We start from the raw sequence: 20356 nt of genomic DNA on the forward strand, positions 1-20356 counted from the left end.
TTCAGCCTGTAGGAACATTTCGGTCTCTCTACATATATAAATATGCATATTCGTTTTCCCAATGATAATGCTGAATTTTTTCTTCAAATAATTGCACTTGGATTTCCTTTATGTCCTGGAAATTCTTTATTCATGTTGAAGCACATGAGTCTGATTTCGGCATGCCAAAACCCGCCACTAACTGATCATGTGATGTGTGACTCTTCCTCCGGAAAGAAAAAAGGGCGATGCTTCACTACCTGTAAATAAATTCCTTAAGAACATTCAATTTTTCAAAGCAAATTATTATTACATAATGTCACAAAGTGAGAGAGTTACGATTAATGTTATCTTTAAACATTGAACATGAGATGTTCTCTAAAACTATTTGAGGTCTGATTTTCTGTTTTTCTTAGATGTTCAGATTTTCTTTCTTGAGTAGCATAAGAAGCTAAGCACCATTTGTATTGGCACTGTTGGAAGCAGGATATATATATATATAAATAATGGGACCATTTGAGCCCTGAAGGTTTAAGGAGAAGAGTGCATAAAGTTTGGTTTGTTCCATACACATGGCTGCCATTGTGCTATACGCTGGAACAGCTTAGGGGCCCTTCATGGTGATGGTGACCATCTGTTTAATTTATTGCTAATTGGGTAGGAATCATCAATGGAAAGAAACTAAGATGTCCCACTTGTTTTATGTGATACACCCCCTTTGAACCCCTTCTAACACAAAAATAATTTCATACACTATTCTTATCACTTTAATTGGTGGGTGCTATTCAATACTTGCTTTCTCTGCATCTCCCCCTGTCCCTCTTCTTCCTCCATTGCATACCCATAGCTTCTTAATTCCATCAAATTTCTTTCTTCGCCCCCAACCAAGTCTCTGTTTCTTTGTTCCTATGTGTGTATGTATGAAAATGGGGTCGTCAATTATTGAAAACACCTTTTTAAAGAACAGGCTAGCAGACATGTCAAGCGCTCATTTATGTTTAACCTCTGCGAACAACACATGCAGTGTCTAAGGTTCCTTATATTAACCAAAAACCTTCTTCTGCAAACACACATCTACATCACTCACTACCCAACACACAACCTAGGCCCTTCTTATTAGACATTGTTTGATTGCTGCGCCCATAATTTATAATTCCACGACTCATCTTCTTTCATTTCGTTATCATTCTCAATTATTATTTCTAGTTCTTTTCCTTCACAATTCCGCAGGAAAGGTAAATGACCCTTTTATTTCGATGCCTCTTCTTATCTGACTTTTCTTTATCACATGTTTTGAAACTGCAATACCAATAGTTGTGTCACATGGTCCTAGCTGATAAGGTATATATGGTTCTAGAATTTGGTCTTTCAACTAATTATCTTCTTTCGTCATTTTTATGACTGGAAAGTGGTTAAAGAAGCGTGGTACAAAGCCAACCCTGTTATACGTGACTGGTTTTGAGTTTCAAGTTCCAACAAACAAACAAGTGTTAACAACAACAAAAAAAAGCCTCGACAAAAACAGGAGTGTAAATTTCAATTAAGAATAACTTAGGGTCTCATAAAACTGTTAATGATTAGATAATATTAGAATTTCTTATTAGATATTTTAATTAAAAGAAAATGTGTATAATAGGTATTTCATTCAATTTCAAATTCCATTTCATACTTAAGTAGTGTATTAGCTTCAAAATACTAATAACTATGAACTATAATTAAGGATTATAATAAAATCCAATAGCAAAATCTATAATGAATATTAAATGAATATTTATGAATAATGAGTACGAGTATGTAATTACTTGCTTGATTATGAGATAATACAAATATTTTGATATGCGACTAGTACATACTACTACATCCTAATTATTATTAATAAATTTTATTTGAATATTTTTTAAAATTTAAGTAATCAAAATAAAAATATTAATCATGACAAAATTATTTAAAATTTAATTTTATATACATTTCTATTTCTTTTATGTACGCCCATCAGAATGAAGTTATTTTTGAAAAAAAATATTATTTAAAATTTAGATTTTTTTTTTACAACTCATTTAAATTTATATTTTAGAAAAATCAAATATATTTATATTATTATTGTATTCAATAATTTAATTTAAATTGAACTTAATAATTAATTTTTCAACTAAATTAATATTTTAAAGATTTTTCACCAATACCGAATTGTAGTAAATTCTTTCAAACTAGACGATAATTCGTAAGTACTCATAAATATTGTTTTATTTGTATCTGATCTAATCTGACCAGACTTATTTTCATTTATGTTAGAATTAAAAAGGAAAGACTATTTTTCTAATTGTATTTTTTTCCTACATTTTCTTTTTAAGTATACACTTTTTTCTACCTGAATATATATATTGGAAACAATACGTTTTATTATTACGCTTTTATTTGTTAAATATAATCCTATCTTAGTACTATTAGACACTATTCGTCAATATATTATATGTTGATATAAAATAATTTTGACCCATATAATTAAGAAAACGTGATTGTTGTAATAGATAAATTAGTTACGAGTTGATAAACTAAGCTAAAAGATTAAAGTGATTGACAAATTAGATTTAAATTGACATAATAAGGTGATAAAATGAATGATAAAGTTTAAGCTAATAATAAGTGAAAGTAAATTAAAGATGTTAAAAATATATTAAAATATAAAAAATATGCCGAAAGAAAATTAGACCAGTTATAAATCAGTTGAAACAATTTATAGCTTTTAAACGGAAAATTTTTAAAACAAATTATTTTTAGATATACTATCAACCATTTTTACAAAACTTAACTAAAGTATAAGTTATTCAAATAAGTTTATAATATGTTTATTGATTTTACCAAACATACTTTATGGGTATTCTTTTTTCTTTTAAAATGTCGTTAAATTATTTTATTTTTTAATTCTTAAAACACCTGCAGTGATTAAATGAATTATAAGACATGTTTTAGTTAAGATAGCTAAAAATATTTTAAAAATTAATTAAGATATATTTTTTATATTTCATTATATTTATCTAGCAATCATGCACAACTTTTTCAGAATAAAATTTATTTATCATATATTTATGTAATCTATATTAATTTTATTAAAGTATAGATGATAGTTTTTTGTTGTATAAGTAGACACAGAAAATTATTAATGATTGATACAAGAATACAACAACAATATTGTCTTCTTTATATATATATATATATATATATATATATATATATATATATATATATATATATATATATATATATATATATATTTGTGTGAGTATATTCCAATGATAATGGGGACCATTTTCTGCTAATAATGGGAATCTAAAATGGTTGTAATACCTAATTGCTGCTATTTTAGTACTATGTAATTAGAATCTCTCGTTACTTCTTCTATGCCATTACATGATTACAGCTAATTCAGTTGTAATTCTAACAATCGCCAAACATTCCTCTTATTAATTAGCTTAACTGAACTACTTAATTATTGCAGGGCTCCACTATAAAAATCTATTAATATTTAATATATATATATATATATATATATATATATATACTACTTTTAAATAAGTAATTTATATATCATATTCCTAATTCTTAAGTAAATTTTAATTCTCGATTAGAATTTAAAAAATATATTTATCTATAAATCTTTCTATAAATGTCATTTAAAGGTTTATTATCGTTTAGTTTTTTTTTTTAAGTAGCGATATTTTAAGTAAAATAAGTTATTGTTATGAAAATTTATATTTTGTGTTTGATTCTCGGTAGGTGGTGGCGTTGGTTGACTCGAAAATCAGTCAAAATGAAATCTAGTGCTTCTGGAATCTTTAAGTGACTTAAAAATTGTCATTTATGATATCTAATTTACATAATTCACGTAAAAAATTGGAAGTGATTTATGTTAAACAATAAAATATCCGATGTAAATATTTTTGTAAAATATTTTTGTTTGTTATTTTATTTTTCATTTTTATTTCTTAACGTGACTTTTCATGAATGTCTTATTTGTTTGTCGTGTTTGGTATTGTAAGAATATCTTGTAATGATAAGAAAACATTTGTAATTCTTTTACTTTCATGACATTTAAAATTTAAATCGAACATTGATTTTCACTTTGGTTCATTTTTATCACCAATAAAAAAAACACAATAAAATGAGTATTTATGAACTTATTTCAATTTGGGGTGTTGTGTATCAAATGAAGGATTTTGATAAAGTTGGATAAGAGATGGTGACTAAAGAAGCCAAACGTAAGACATAGGCTTAGCCACTCGGTGAGGAGATTGAGTTGAAGAGGTTCAAGGGTATCTAGATTTTAAGGGTATGAATATCCTTAAATTTATACAACTACATATTCTTTCCGTGTGACTTAACCTCTATATGAAGTTCAACTTCTCTCTTCACCAACTCTTCTTCCACTTTATCAAAATCTTCCATTTGATATAAAACACGATAAAGTGAAACAAACTCATAAATATTAATTTCATTATAGTTTTTTATTGGTGTCAAAGTTTTTTACATTAGACTTAATAGTACTTGACATAAATTGACGCATGTATGTTGGACCAGTAAGAGTGACCGACATAAATTTATGTTAGACATTACTACAAATATAATATAAATTTACATCGTATATTTTTCATATGACGTAAATTTATACACTGACGTTAGAGAAAAGAACTTCATTGTTAGGATTCTCATCCTTTCATCTCTTTTATTCAAAATTCTTGTTATAGAAATAATTTACATTTTCGTATATTAATATTTCAATCTTTCTGATCCAAAGACACGATAAGAGAATAAGATATTCGCATTAATACTCATTAATCCTAGGATATTAGGATAATGCTCCAAATTCTAATAAACTCCATTTACTCTATACTCTATGTGGTATGATTTAATGGTTTTATGTATCGGTATAATATATGTGTTTTATACACATTAATCTAAAAATCTTATAAAATATTTGTTAAATCCTAGAATACTGTATATCAATATTAAGCCAAAATCGTCAAATTCGTAGCAATTAATTTATCTTCCCTTGCATGTGACAAAACATAGATAAATGCAAGTTGTTGTAAATTAAAGCATAAGTAATGAGTTGGTTTCTCTGAGGGGGAGATATTGGAGAGTTTCAACATCAACAAATCACTATTAAACGCTATAAAAGACTAAAATATTACGTTTAACTTAAAATTTTAAAATAATAAGTTTGTAGGTTTTTTACTATTCATCTTTTTTATTTCTACTCAATATCAAATTCAAATTACACTTGAAATCTTAATCATATACATATTATATTGAAAAAACTTTTAAAGAATTAATTTTATGAAAAAAAAATCAAACTACCATTTATTGTTGTCAAATTAAATATTTTATTTATTTATCTATAATAACAACAATAATAATATATAAATGAATAAATTAGAGTATGAATAAAATTCAGGGTTGATGAGAAATCATGAAAAACAAGTTTTTACACGAGTAGGCTTTGTGACGTGAAGTTCTAAGGATGCTCTAATAAAAAAACCATTGATGGACAATATTGGTTTTCCCTATACTGCACGATGCACAAATGCACACATTCTTTCGTTTGGCGGCACAACACATTTTTCACTATTATTCCCACTTTCTATTTTTAGTTTTTTATCTCACATGCAACGCATTTCATTTCCTTACTGCGCTTGCCACACTTTGCTTAATATTATTATACTAAATTTTGCTCTTGTAATTGGAACACTCACTCTATGGGATGCACGTGTCTCGTGGAAGGAAAATCACGTGGAAATGGTGACCCACCATGCATGTGCACATTTGCCTTTGTGAACCAGTGGTGATGAAGTCCTGTGCAATGACATTAGCTAAAATGTTAGACAGTAATGCATGCATCTCACTCACCAAATTCAAATTCAAATTTCTGACAAAACATGCAAAAAAATTGCTATTTAAATTATTTTTTTGGTCTCAAATCTTATATCTTTCGAACAAACTACTTGAGTATTAAAAAAATTAAATTGTGCTCATAGGTATATACCAAATTATTGACGGAGCTAATCAATGAAATCTATTGGGAAGAGGAGAAAACAATTATTCAAAGGAATGTGACAAACTGGAGAAGAATGAACTCAACCGTTTGGGGCACAATATTCTTATCAAAGGTAATTCCTTCTTGTGTTTACTCTTAAAATAACACGCCCTTCTTTCTAAGATTATAATTATTATTATGCACGTGAATATTACATCTCATTCATTTAATTAGATAACAATATTTTTGTTATTGTATTTTTTATTCTTATTACACTCTATTAGATCAAAAGTGTAAATATTTAAACTTACAGTATTACTCACATTTAAATGCATCATTTTATACACTTTGTCTATACCTATTCATGTGTAGGGTCTTTCTGTTTCTATTTTTGGTTGTGTATTTTGGAGCAGCAGAACAAGTTTGTGGCTACTGCTTTAGTTCTTTGTGCATCTTCTTTAGGGTCTTTTTAATCTTTGATGGATCTTTAGTTACTGACTGTAATGTCTTAAAATGTTTTAATATCAAGCTTTTGCATCTTTTTGTACAGGTTATTGATCTTTTTGTAAAAAGGTTAGAGCACCTCATAAATGTTCTTCTTTAATTTATTCATTTTTTGTTAAAAAAAAATTGAAACTTAACTTTTAATTAACTTTCATTTATTATGAAATTACAATGCGTTTGTTATATTTATTACAATATCACTATTGTGTAGCAAGGGAAGTAAGAAGACTAAAATTTTCAATCCATTAGTTTGCTTAACTCAATTTGTCTGCCAAAAATTAACGAGTCAAATGAATGATTAGATATGTTGAATCGATAAAATTTCTTCTAAATTAAATAGGTTAAAATACTCCCTTGGTCCATGTTTTTGTTGAAAAATCTCAAATAGGTCCTAAGATTTTTTTTAGTATCAATTAGGAACATATTTTTGAAAATGTTTAACAATTAGGCCCATTCCGTTAGCATAGAGTTAACAGTGTTAAGGATATGCCACGTGTCAGCTTCTCATTTTTTTGAATTTTTGAATTTTTTTGAATTTTCTTTTTAAATTTTTTTTTATTTTTTTTAAATTTTTTTAATTTTTTTTGAAAATTACTCATGCCACGTGTCACATCAATATTGTGTCACGTGTCAAGTCAGTAAGGTGACATGTGTCAAGTCATTGTTTGAATTTCAATTTGGTCCATATATTTGTTATTTTAATTATATTTCAGTCCATTTTTTTTAATTTTCAATTTCATCATTTCCAGATTAAGATCAAATTTAACTTTTATATAAATTTTATAATGATATTTTTATTAAACATTTTAATAATATTAAGTTTATTTTATATTTTGTTTTAAAATTTAAAAATATTTATTTTAACTTGTTACAAAATTGTTTTAAATAATTTATATACAAATGTTAGAGTTGGTTTAAAATTAACAATTTTATAAATTTAAATATAAAATTTTAAAAGAATTTTGTAAAAAGTTAAAATAAATATATTTAAATTTTTTTTAAAAAATGGACTGAAATGTAATAAAAATAAGAAATATATGGACCAAATTAAGATTCAGACAATGATTTGACACGTGTCACCTTACTGACTTGACACGTGACACAATACTGACATGACACGTTGCATGAATAATTTTCAAAAAAAAAATCAAAAATTCAAAAAAAAATTTTAAAAAAAATTAATTTTTTTTTAAAAAAATTCAAAAAAATGTGGAACTGACACGTGGCACATCTTTAACACCGTTAACTCTATACTAAGGAATGGGCCTAATTGTTACACATTTTCAAAGATATGGACCTAATTGAGACTAAAAAAAATCTTAGGACCTATTTGAGATTTTTCAACAAAAACATGGACCAAGGGAGTATTTTAACCAACTAAATAATAAATAATTTATAAATTAAAATTTCTGTACTACAATACTTAAATAGTTAATACTTATACATTAAATTTATGTTATTAATTATAATATATTAATTCAATTTATAAAGATAATAATTATTTTAATTTATCCTATAAAAAATTAATTAATCAACTACAAAATTGAAAACATTTATGATTAAATGTGTTTTAATACATTTTAAAAATGAAAATTTTACAAAAAAGAAAAACAAAATTTTAAAAAAGTTGTTCAAATGGATCTTGATTTTTTACCCGTTTCGCTACGATCGACTAGTCAGTCCCATTTTGTTTGTGGCGGTCAACAATGGGTTGGACTAAAATAAGAGGAGTTAACCTATTTTGTCATCTCTACCATATTAAATCCAAATTTCTGGAGTTTTACATAAATAAATAAAATATTAATAATTGATACAAGTTGTCTGGTAGGGAAAAAGTTTTGACAAATGTAAAGATTGTTGGAGATTTATGATGATAAGAAAGTGAGCATTACAAAAATGAAACATATTTTAAGGAGTGTGTAAATAAATTTAAACATGTAAGACAATGTAGAGACAAAGTCAATGTTATTAGGGATACATAGAAAGGGTTTTGGGATTATGTTGGTTTTGGTTTGATGACCGAGAGTGAGGAATTTGAGGTTTAACGATAAATAAGGTAATTTGTAATTGAATGTGAATGACCTTGAACCCAAAACTTGTTTAGTAAGCACTTTCATACGGTGCTAATGAAAGTGGCAAGGGGGTTGGTAAAGAGTTGAAATACATGAATAAAATAAACACAAGTACATCACATAGAAGAGTTACAAAATTGTACGATGTTGATAAACAAAAAAAATTATCTTGTGTAATTAATAGTTAGATTGAAATGAGTCATTTCAAGTCCAAACATTTTCCACGGTACCAAAGAGAAAAGGTAGTCAAAGAAAAAGAAAACAAACATTTAACCAAATAAACTGGAGTTCAATTGGAGCTTATATTCAATAGTCAATTTTGACTAACAAAAGCAAGAGAAGTATGTTTACAATTCTATCCAAATTGAGATAATTTTAGATTTTATTTTTTTTATCACCTCTTGTTTTTCGTCAGTAAGTTTTTTTAAGTCTTCATGTTCATCACTATTCATTATATAAACTAAATCAAAATCAAAACAAGTTATAATTGAAGGTAAAACATAAATAAATAAAAAAATGTTCGTAATCCCGTGAGTATTTGGGACTAAAAAATTACAAGAATCCTAATTATGAATAATTTAACTTAACTCGTTGACTAGGTTCTAATTGACATATATAAATATGATATCAATCATAAAAGATATCAAAAACCCGTTACTTATAGAAGACACAAACAAAATCATCTTCTCCCGTGACCAAATTAAATTACTCAAAATGAATGATATGGCTGTTAGTGACGGTTGAAATTTTTAGGGTTTTTGAAAATATGAGAAATATGAAATATATAAGAGATATATGTGATATATTGTACGGAGAACATGTTTTGGTATTTTATATATCTTATATATAAAGCAAAATATAACAAATATCAAGTATAAAATAATTACAATATCTCACTCTTAATATAAAATAATAACTAATTTTCTAAAACTGAAATATATTTCTGAACCTGAAATATTTTTTAAAAATTAATTTAAATAAAAAATATATTAAGTAATATTTTCAAAGGTGAGTTACTATGTTGATGCATTCTGATTTGAATCATGTGAAAATCTGTAGACTTATTTATATGTTTGAGTTTCACATTAACATATGTAAGAAATAGCATCAGGGAAAATTTTGTCCTCAGATTTATCTGAATCAATAGTTAATTGTAATGAAAAAAAAAGGTTGTTTTTCTCTGACCCATATTTCATATTAAGATAAGAGATGACCCACTTGAACATTTTTCATTTGTGGTCTGCTCCATCTGAAATAACAGAATCACTTTTTCTTTGGGATAGGGTGAGAAAGAAAGGACAGAGTCATCCTTTATCCGTATCTCCCAATAATTGGAAACATGAAGGCCAAAAGTAAGCGTCAACATTTGTAATGCTGTGCTGTGCTGTAATTTGTACACTTCTGCTCTACACATTGCTTTCTTTCTTTCTTTCTTTTTTTAATTTTTATGTTTTTTCTCATTGTCCTTAGAACAGTGTCATGACATGGATCGGAGAGTGAAAAAGCTCTTTCTCACAGATTCCTACTTTGCTTCCTCTTCCCTCCGTTTATTCCTTTTGTTTACCCCAAACAAACATATTCCTACTTAAACCCATTGCCAATGCTATTATTGTGTATAATAGTATGAAATAAAAGTATAATATAAACAAAAATACATTAACAAAGTATATGTGGAGTATTATGATATTAGTATTGTATTTTCAATCAAATTAAAAAGAGTAAAACATTATTGCGTTTATCTTGAAACCAAACAATTATTTTCTTCATTTAGCTGTTTTCTGCGCTGATGCTTCTCGAATTTGAAACATGAATCTGAGATTCACGAATATGAAACATGGGGACGCTGATGCTTTGGTATGGTTGGTTTTGTGAGAGCTCATCAACCATTATTGTTGTGGATGCACAACATTCGATCTAACCATGTCAACATCAATGCCATTTTTCAGTTCTCAAAGCCGTCTTTTGTGTTTTTTTTTTGTTGGCTATGTTTTATTGGCCCAACAGACACCCTCATTCCAGCTTCGCTCATCAAGTGCAACATTATTGTTGCACATGATTTTGCCTTCTTGGCCACTCCCTTTTAATCTCACTCACATAAGAATCTCTTCGGTCTCATAATTATTATACTATTGATAAAAGTGTGAATATGAGAACTACGATTAGTAGAAATAAAAAATTTAGTCATACACTTTTATGTCCCATTTTTTTTTTTGGTTTGTTTAGAAATGATTACGGATTATGAACTCGATCTGATTATTACCAAAGAGGGGGAAATTAGAATTACAAAGAGAAAACTATTCCTATTGATAACACGGTAACACAAAAGTAAAATTCCTAAAAGTGGAGAGTAGAGTTGATTTGCTTAATCTCTCATCAAAATGGAATGAATCCTACGGCGTTATTTGAGTGTGATAGATGAATAATATCTAACACGTACGTATCGTCTTGAGTCCATGTTTATCAACATTTGTCTCTGAATAATGATGGGTCCTTAGAAGGAAGGTTCAATGTATGTACGTGGCATGAAGGGCAGAGATAATCAATGAGGTAAAAAATCAGGACTTGATGATCCCGAGTGCTGCAGCTTGAAGTGAGACGGAATGTTTAACGTCACCGATGTTAAAACTGTGTAGGCCCAACGGGATTCTCCTGATCCCAGACTTATCCACTATACTCAGGAGCTTGCAGACGTGAATATGGACTCCAACTCTGTGTTGAGCCTTCGCAGGAACATGGACTTTGTGGAAGGCCACGAGTTGCTTCTCCAGTGCCCAATGCCCACCAGCTGCAGGTGGAGCAGAGAACACCACCAACGTGTGTGTCCCATCTCTCGACCCCACGTTTTTAACGTCCACCTGAAGGGTGATGAAGAGGTTGTCGCACCGCGCATGCGTCACTCTGATTGCTCTGTTGGAAATGTCGCTGCCATTCGAACGCCGGTGACCGTTCACGGGAACTGACACCACTGTGGGGGCACTTGCCAGTGTGTGAACAAAGTGAGTGTAAGTTAGCCCGTGCCCAAATGGATACACCACTTCACCCTTGTAGAACCTATACGTTCTTCCTGGGTACCCTGCTGATTCACTTCCTCGCATTGCCATCTTCGTCATCGGCAACTTTCTCAGGTATTCTTCTGGGTACCACGTCATCGGAAGCTTTCCCCCTGGGCTAGATGTTCCAAACACTATATCTGCAATGGCGGCACCGCCCGCTTGGCCAGGATAACCGGCCCAGAGGATGCCCACGATCCGAGGGTTGTTTTTCGCAAAAGTGATGTCAACAGGCCCACCAGACATTAGGACCAGAATGGTTGGTCCCTTTGAGGCAGCTGCCACTTTTGAAACGAGGTCTTGTTGACGCCCCGGCAAAAGCAAGCCAGTCCTGTCCACTGTTTCAGCTTCGATGGACTGGTCCAGGCCCATAACTAGAACGGTTGCATCCGCTTGACGGGCTGCGTTTATAGCGGGCCCGAAAAGGTTGTCATTCTTACAAGCTACGTTTTCACAACCCAACTGATGAATAGTCCTGGCATATCTTCCTATTCCTTGTAAGGGGCTGGTGTATCCACAAGCAATACCTATGAGAGCATTCATATTGATATTAGATACATAGCATTTTCTTTTCCTAAAAGTTATGGGAGAAGATGGACTTTACCAGCGTAGTTTCCAATCATTGTAACAGTGGCCTTGGAATTGGGCCCGATGACAGCCACGGTACGATGACGGTGTTGGGAGAGAGGCAAAACGGGGCCAGTGTTTTTAAGAAGGACAATTCCTTGTGTTGCAGCTTCAAGAGCTAGCTGTTGATGGGCCGGTTTGCACACGTCATTTGGGCCCAATTTACCATATTCTTGGGCCGATGGCTCTCCATCAAACATCCCTAACCTCATCTGGACCGTTAGTGTATTAACCAGGGCCCCGTCCACGTCAGCTTCGCTTAGCAAGCCTTTTTTCACAGCATCCTGCGTGTGCACGGCCAGGAAGGGACCACAGTCTAAATCCAAACCTGTGACATGGGGAAAAAACAAAATTGATCTGAATTTTGTGGGTTGCATGAGATGTTTGATGTATATAATATGGGTTGTTAAAGAGAGTGACTGACCTGCTTTAATGGCATCAGCAGCAGCTTCTTCTGGGTGGGTGCATAATGTTGATTACTATAAAACACCCCAACAGAGTCACAGTCTGATACAATGTACCTGGGCACAGAAAAGTAAAGGGTTTTGATGAGATGAATAGTTGAGAGAGTTGAAAGTGAATGAGTATTATTAAGTAGGCTCACCCGTCTAGTTGCCACAGGCCACGAAGTGTGTTCTTGAGGAGGTTGGGGTCCGCACAAGTTGGAACCCCATTCACTTGATTATAAGAACACATCACGCTCGCTACTTTCCCTTCGCTCACACACATCCTGAATGGCACGTCGAATGTATCCTCTATGTCCTGTTTACTTACCTGCAGTATAATTTGTATTTGTTTTGAAGGGGCGGTCCCATGTATGACAGTATTAACTGGATTAAATTTGAACACATAAAACTAATTAAAGATCGGTCACCTGTGCATTGAAGTGGAAGCGATCCATGCCGTTCCAATTATCGAGGTCATAAGCCGTGAAGTGTTTGCAACACGCTGCAACCTTCAACCGGTTAGGGTGGTTTCCCTGTAGTCCTCTAACGTAACTGGCAGCGTAGATACCGGCTAGCACAGGGTCCTCACCGGGAGTTTCCTGTCCGCGGCCCCACCTTGGGTCCCTGAAAATGTTAACATTTGGGCTCCAATAGGTGAGACCTGCTGTTCCACCGTTGTACATGGCCCTTGCCTCATCGGATACAACCTGCGTCGTTAACCCCTACGTTCATATACTCTTTCCTTTTGTTTAAATCAAAATTAATGTGTTTCACTAAGATTTTCTTTTTCTCTTTTTTTATCTTGGGAGTGGCATTATTAGCTGCAAGTGGCTTAGTAAAAGGGGACACTGAACAGCCAAACAGGTCCCTACAGACAAATGATACGCAAGTTGAAGTAAACCCATCACCCATCACTACTATTAAATTCAATCTTTTTCACCAAAACATTTTAACCAATCATTATTTTCTTGGAATCGGATTATTTTATTCTTTACATGGAACACCTTTATATACTCGGTCTAATCACGAATCATAATCATTACTTTTATTTTATTATTATTTATAGAAACTAAATGAAAGTGATGCTCTTTTCTTTTATAAATTTCAATCCATACTATCTTTTATATTTTATTGTCATTACTTAAATTAACTAGTTTTAGTAATTAGCAACTGTGTTTGAAAGAAAGCATTTATTTTGCTTAATATAGTTAAGAAAGCATTTATTTTGCTTAATATAGTTAAATCATTTAATTATTATAAGATGATAAAAACAACCTTATCGTGAGAGTCACTCCATTACATCTTATGTATCCACTAAACTATACATAAGTTTAAAACTAATTTATATTAATAACAAATCCTTCTTACTAGTTAATCTTATAAAAATAAATTTTGCTTAAAATTATTTATTAAAATAGTATCAAAATTTATTTAATTTATCCTGTTACCAATATTAAGAAAATATATTAGAAAAATTGTATCACCCAAAAACTAAACTAATTTACCTAATATAATAGGACAGATCTCATATTATATATCCATTTTATCACAATAAGTTAAACTTAATTTTCCGCCCTAACAATAGGAAGACAATGTAGCAGCCTGCAAAGATTCTCGGGAGTTTCCACATCTAGTCCGTGAGTGAAAAGTGAACATTAATTACATCAATGACTCCCTCACCCTGCACAATGCACGCTGCTGCATAATTCTATTCAAAGGTCCATTCTCCCTTTAATTATTTTAATTTTACATGTTTTATTATGTCACGTTATTTCTAAAATTACTTTTACAAACTAGATTTTAATACAGACATGGTATGATTTATATTCTTATGGTTCTATATTTATATTTTTAATGTAAGTACAATTCTTTTAAAAATAAAAAATATTTATTATGTAGAACAACAAAAATTGTGGGATTTCTCGTGTATAGTAGCTGAATATTAAGTATTTGGCGCGCCCAAGGCAAAGAGAATGAGTAAAGGGTAAAAGTAGCATATGATGGCAACACAACTTGACTGAATCTCAGCAAAAAATTAGAGGAAAAAACAAACCCTGACCAAAAGAAAAGTCAAGCACTTTAAGTGGGATCACATATCAAAATGATCTTAAATGCAATTTATATTGGGACCTAAATTTTTTATTGTCACTTTATTATACACAAACAAGATAGAAGAGACATGTTTGCCAACTAAAAATCCATCACATGTGATAAATTTGTTTGGGTGTGAAATTTTATTGCCTCAGTGTGTAGTGTTGTGTTGGGTGGTGTGATTGCATGCCGATTACATTCATAATTAAAATCGATTTTCTTCTTCAAATTTGTGAATGCTAATTATAGTAATTGTAAAATTTATGGTAAGAAAATCTGACCCGTCCGATTGACTCCCAGAGTGAAACGTTGAAGGAAGCAGCGGTGGTGATGACTTGGGGAAAACTAGTTGAGCCGGGGAATTCTGCATTAAACTTGACTCCAGGACCCACATTTGAAACGCCGTGCAGTGCCTCCGACCACCACTCGTACCCTTTCATCCCCAACCGCGGAACCGCCGCGGCATTGTTCACCAGAAGCCTAACCTTCTCCTCAAGCGTCAACCTCCCGATAAGGTCTTTCACCCTCTCCGATATCGCCACAGAGACCTTGCAAAACGGTAAGTTCTTGGTGGCGGCATTTTTAGGGTCGCAGGCGAATGCTTCACGTGCCTCACACGTGTAGCGGAGAAGAAAGAGGAGGAGAAAGACAGCAACTAGAGGTGAGAAGGTTGAAGACATTTGCAGCAAAGAGGAAATAAAGGTGAGTGTTGAAGATTGGTTAGAACATTATATATACAACAGAGCACAACAGGGGTGTGTGCGCGCGTGAGAGAGAGGAATATGTAAATGACAGTGTAGGATGATAATGACGACGTAATAGTGAGGCCAAGCTAGTAGATGGCTCTTTAAATTTGATGATTGGATTTTCCACTATGTATTTTTTTTACTTACTGGTATTATTATTATTGGCATCAAACAACTTTTGTTTGCGGGTGAGATTCGATAAGAAAACGATATTTTGATTATTAAGAAAACGATATTTTGATTATTAAATTTTGATAATTTTGTGTTATAATATGATGTATTATTTTTAAATAATTTTGAAATATTGAGAATGAAAAAATAAGAAATGAAAAATCACTTACAAAATGTCACCTAAAATTATAAAAAAAAGTTGTTAAAATTTAGTAGTTAAAAAATTATTTTTCATCTCAAAATATATATATATATATATATATATATATCACTCTGTTCATCATTTAACATGTTAACAACCTCACAAATTCACCGCCCGGACAACCATGGTATAAAGGAAAGTGTTCCTTCTATGTCACATACGCATTACAACATCTTTTAGTACTATATTATCATTTCCTTCTCCTTCTTCCTTTAATCGCACCGTTACTTAGTTTAGTTAATGTTGTGGTTCACTATTTTATAATTTTTTGATGAAAGAGAGTATACAAATTTACTGGACAGGTATAATTTATCTCAAGAAAAAAGTAGGTTTAGTTTTGTATGAATAATTTCCTGTTTATAGAATGATTTGATTTGTAACTATATGTTCTGTAGGAATTATTGTTAAGTTTGAATTGATTTTTAATTATTGTAATGGTGTAAATAGGGTTGAAATTGGGTCAACCTTTTTTCATGAGAAGTCTATGACCTATTTCATATATATCATATCTATAGGGTTGGACAAATCGATTGAAGTTAAAGTCATTCGTTGAACAAGTTAAGAATCTTTGAAAAACGAGCTATTTAGTTAAAACATCAAAGATTTAGGTTATGTGAAAACCGTCCAAGTCTATTTAAATAATGACGGTGTAATTGTCACTTTTTATTGTATATATTTTTATTAGTAGGTATGAACTGATATGTGGCAAGTGGGATCTAATATCTTCTTTTTGTAGGTAATGTTTTTCATTGTTTCGTTTTATTGTCACATACCTGGCAAGTACAAATTATTTTGGCTCAGAAAATGATTATCTGATACAATGTCCAAAGATAGATTATGCTTTATGAGTAATGTAAGTACAAAGTGTAGTTGGTCTGGCACAAAAAAAAAATAGAAAAGGAAGCTGCAGTTATCACGTAATGAACAAAGTTTTTCTCTGCCAAATGTCCCATATTCAGAATTAATAATTGACATAGTTGCTGCAACATCAAATGAATCGAAAGAGTGAAAGACACGTAATGTTAAACTTTTTGCCGAGATTCAGTGACTTAATTATGACCCTTTTAAGTTCTAAGATGTTAACCGGTGAAAGACACGTAATGTTAAACATTTTTGCTGAGATTCAGTGACTTAATAGTTAGGACCCTTTTAAGTTTTAAGATGTTAACTTTGCGCAAATCTTTTATAAAAGTGGGTAAGAGTAATTAGTATAACACTAATAAAAAATCCAGACACCGAAAAAGTAGAGTTATCAGTCAAACGTAGTGAAAATTAAGGATGAAGAAAACATAGGTTGGATTAGAAGAAGCTAATAATAGAGATTGTGAACTTAACAGCCTCTATCCACCAGTAATGTTAGAAATATGCAAAAGTTCTTTCATGGTGTTGGAATTAGGTAATTGTGTGGAAGTTGAGGATGAGTGTAAGAGTATTACTGTGGAAGCATGTAGACAGAGGATTTTATATATTAAGAAAATATCCACTTGTGTTGTGTGTTGGTGGTGAGTTGGTGGCAACAGAACATTAATGAGAAGAATGGTTAGGTTTTCTTGGGAAGACCTCCTTAATGTATTACCAAAGTCTTGTCTGGTTCTATCCGTGACTGGACCCATTTTTGTCCTTCTAATTTTTGTTCACAATAATCTTTGTTTTGGATCATGTAAAGTTTGATGTAAAATACAATCCACTCCTGTTTCTGGGTATTAGACTTAACACAACAACAGAAAGAAATAATTAATGATGTCTTTTCCATATTCTTAAGGAAAGATCCATCAATGGACTTGTTAGGAATATCTTGTTTTGATGGAAGTGGTCCATGACTATGACACATTTGAATATGGGTTACATAACACAGACTTTTAGCTAACTCATTGATTCGTCACTCACTGCAGAATCCTGGGGGTCTTCAAAACATAAACAAACAACAAACGGAAGAGAAAAGGAAAAATACAAAGACAATCACGGGAACTGAACCATCATACAATCATAGTTCAGAGTCAGGTTGAAGTCAGGGTGAACTATTGACCTGTTGGACCAACCTTTTCATATCAGATTCAAATGCATATGAATGATGATCTTTTGGGTATACTCTAAAATCCAAAACAGGAATCAAATTAAGCATCATGGTAAATGATTCATAAATACACTTGGGGACTACGTTGTTCTTTGGCGTATACGCAAAATGATATTTGCAATAACTGGGTCCAACTTCTTCTACACATAATCAATCAGTGTTGCTAAGATGGCCCAACACAAAGACAAAGACCTTGGTAGGATTTGTGCAAGGAATTAAACAATGCTGCGCAAAAGAAAAAAAAAAGTTAACGAGGGTATGACGTATACATAAAGTTGCACGAGTTTGATCAAAAAGTTGTATAAACAATATTTGGTACCTTAGACCAAAGATGTAAAAACTGGGTTGATTGCTTTAACTAAAAAAAGTGTAGCTTTAGCTCAAAATGAATCAAGCAAATCAATTTGATAAGTACAATTGATTAAGCGTGGTACGATGCATCTGGAATAGTTTGAAAAGTTCTGGATTCATTGGATGAGATGCGATTTTTTTTCTTTAACTTTATTACATTTAAGTATTTATCTTTTTATTTTTTTACTTTTCTCATGTATTTGTATTAATTTTTTATTTTAGTCACTTTACGTTTTATTTTATTTCCTATACCATTCACTTTGCACATTTTATCTATATGATGTATTGTTTTATTGAAAATATTTAATAATTTATATTTTACATGATATATCTATTTTTAAATATATTTATAAACATTCAATTTATAAAAATCTAACTTTCAAGGACACAAGACATATCATGTAGTGACGGAATACTTAAAAGCTTATTGTGGCTAAAGAAAAGATTTATGAGGGTATCAAAATGCTTTCTACAGAAAGCATCACATCCCTCCTCAATTTGCATTTTTTAGGTTTTATTTAGTTTGGCTTGATGTAGAATGTTTGCAAGTTGACGGTATAAATTAAATGACGGAAATAATTTGATTATTTCATCCAAATTTTGGGTCAATATACATACTCAAACAAAATTCTTCGAAAACCAAACAAAATAAAATGTGTACCAGTGTAAGCATAAGAGAAAAAAATTTAAGAAGCGAACTATCATGGAAAAAGTTAAACATAAACATATATCATGTTTTTTCTTTTATCTCGTTTTCTATCATATTTTCCTTATTACGTCTTCTTATTATTTTTATAATTATCATTTATTATTTTTTTATCTTTTACCTTTTAATTTATTTCTTTTTCTTTACAATTTAACCTTTGTTTAACTCTTTTCTATTTTACAAAGGATCTAAATAAATATACTAAATCCAAATAATATTTTATATATATATATATATATATATATATATATATATATATATTTTGGCTTTGATGTACTTATAAAACTAAAAGATAAAACTATTTTGGTTTTGATGTACTTATAAACTTTGAAAAAGATTTTGATTGTTTTTGTTTTTGATAAAAGACACTTAATTTATTACTAGAAGTCATTGATTCTTCATTGAGTGCAGTTGGTATTAAGTTTTAATGAGATTCTACGGTAGACGCCAATTTGTTCTAATAAAAAATTGAGTATTTTTTTTCGAAAACAAAAACATTTAGAACTTCTTCACTCAAAATTTATGACTACCTTTAAACCAAAATATTTTGGTTCGTTGGTAATGAGAATTAGCATTTTATTGATAGAAAAATACGTTATAGATTTTTTTACTCTCCTATAACACGAGAACAACATAATTACAAGGATAATAACAAAAGATAAAAATTACTTATATATATAGTCTTTGATACTACAAAGATAATAATAATATATAAGATATTTTGTATGTTAATAAAATTTAAACTAAATATAAAATATATATAGAACCATAAAGTTTAGGTCGATTTTTGAATATTTAATATTTATTTTTGAGTATCAATTTAGGTCTCAACCGACATGAACATATATTATCACATTATCTATTCATGCAATAAAGTAATAAGAGAGAGAACACAAATTATTTTACCTCCTTTTTTATTCTAGTTCACTTTTCTAATATTCTATAAATAAAGAATACTATTTTCTAAAAATAAGGATAAATTTTAAAAGTAATTTAAGAAAAAGAAATTTGAATAGCGTGAAGGTAAAAGTATAATATTCGTGTATATATTAACATGAACATTGTATTTGTTTTTAACAAATAACATTAACATCATACTATTGTTAAACAAATGTCATCAACATTATTATATCAAACAAGTAATGCAAAGTGACAAATGCACTAGTTATATGAAATTACGTACGACGTGGTGCGGCATTGCTTGTTGCTTCTAGGAGAAATCGTGAGTTATCCAACTCAATTTTCCTAATTTGACTCACATCTATTTTAATTCGTCTACGCAGTTAAATAATTTGATTAACATTCT

At 30.4% G+C, this 20356-nt stretch overlaps 1 protein-coding gene across 1 annotated transcript; it reads right to left on the reverse strand.

The window, feature by feature from the left end:
- Nucleotides 1-10815: 10815 nt before the first annotated feature.
- On the reverse strand, nucleotides 10816-15597 carry LOC114196284 (probable beta-D-xylosidase 2). Its single transcript, XM_028086883.1, is given in 7 exon segments — nucleotides 10816-12163; nucleotides 12241-12591; nucleotides 12688-12726; nucleotides 12729-12784; nucleotides 12868-13037; nucleotides 13138-13416; nucleotides 15082-15597. Coding segments are annotated over 7 exon segments (2316 nt in total). The 5' UTR covers nucleotides 15481-15597; the 3' UTR covers nucleotides 10816-11141.
- Nucleotides 15598-20356: the final 4759 nt, after the last annotated feature.

Source organism: Vigna unguiculata, chromosome 1 (assembly GCF_004118075.2).
Source record: "Vigna unguiculata cultivar IT97K-499-35 chromosome 1, ASM411807v1, whole genome shotgun sequence".
Classification (NCBI taxonomy): domain Eukaryota; kingdom Viridiplantae; phylum Streptophyta; class Magnoliopsida; order Fabales; family Fabaceae; genus Vigna; species Vigna unguiculata.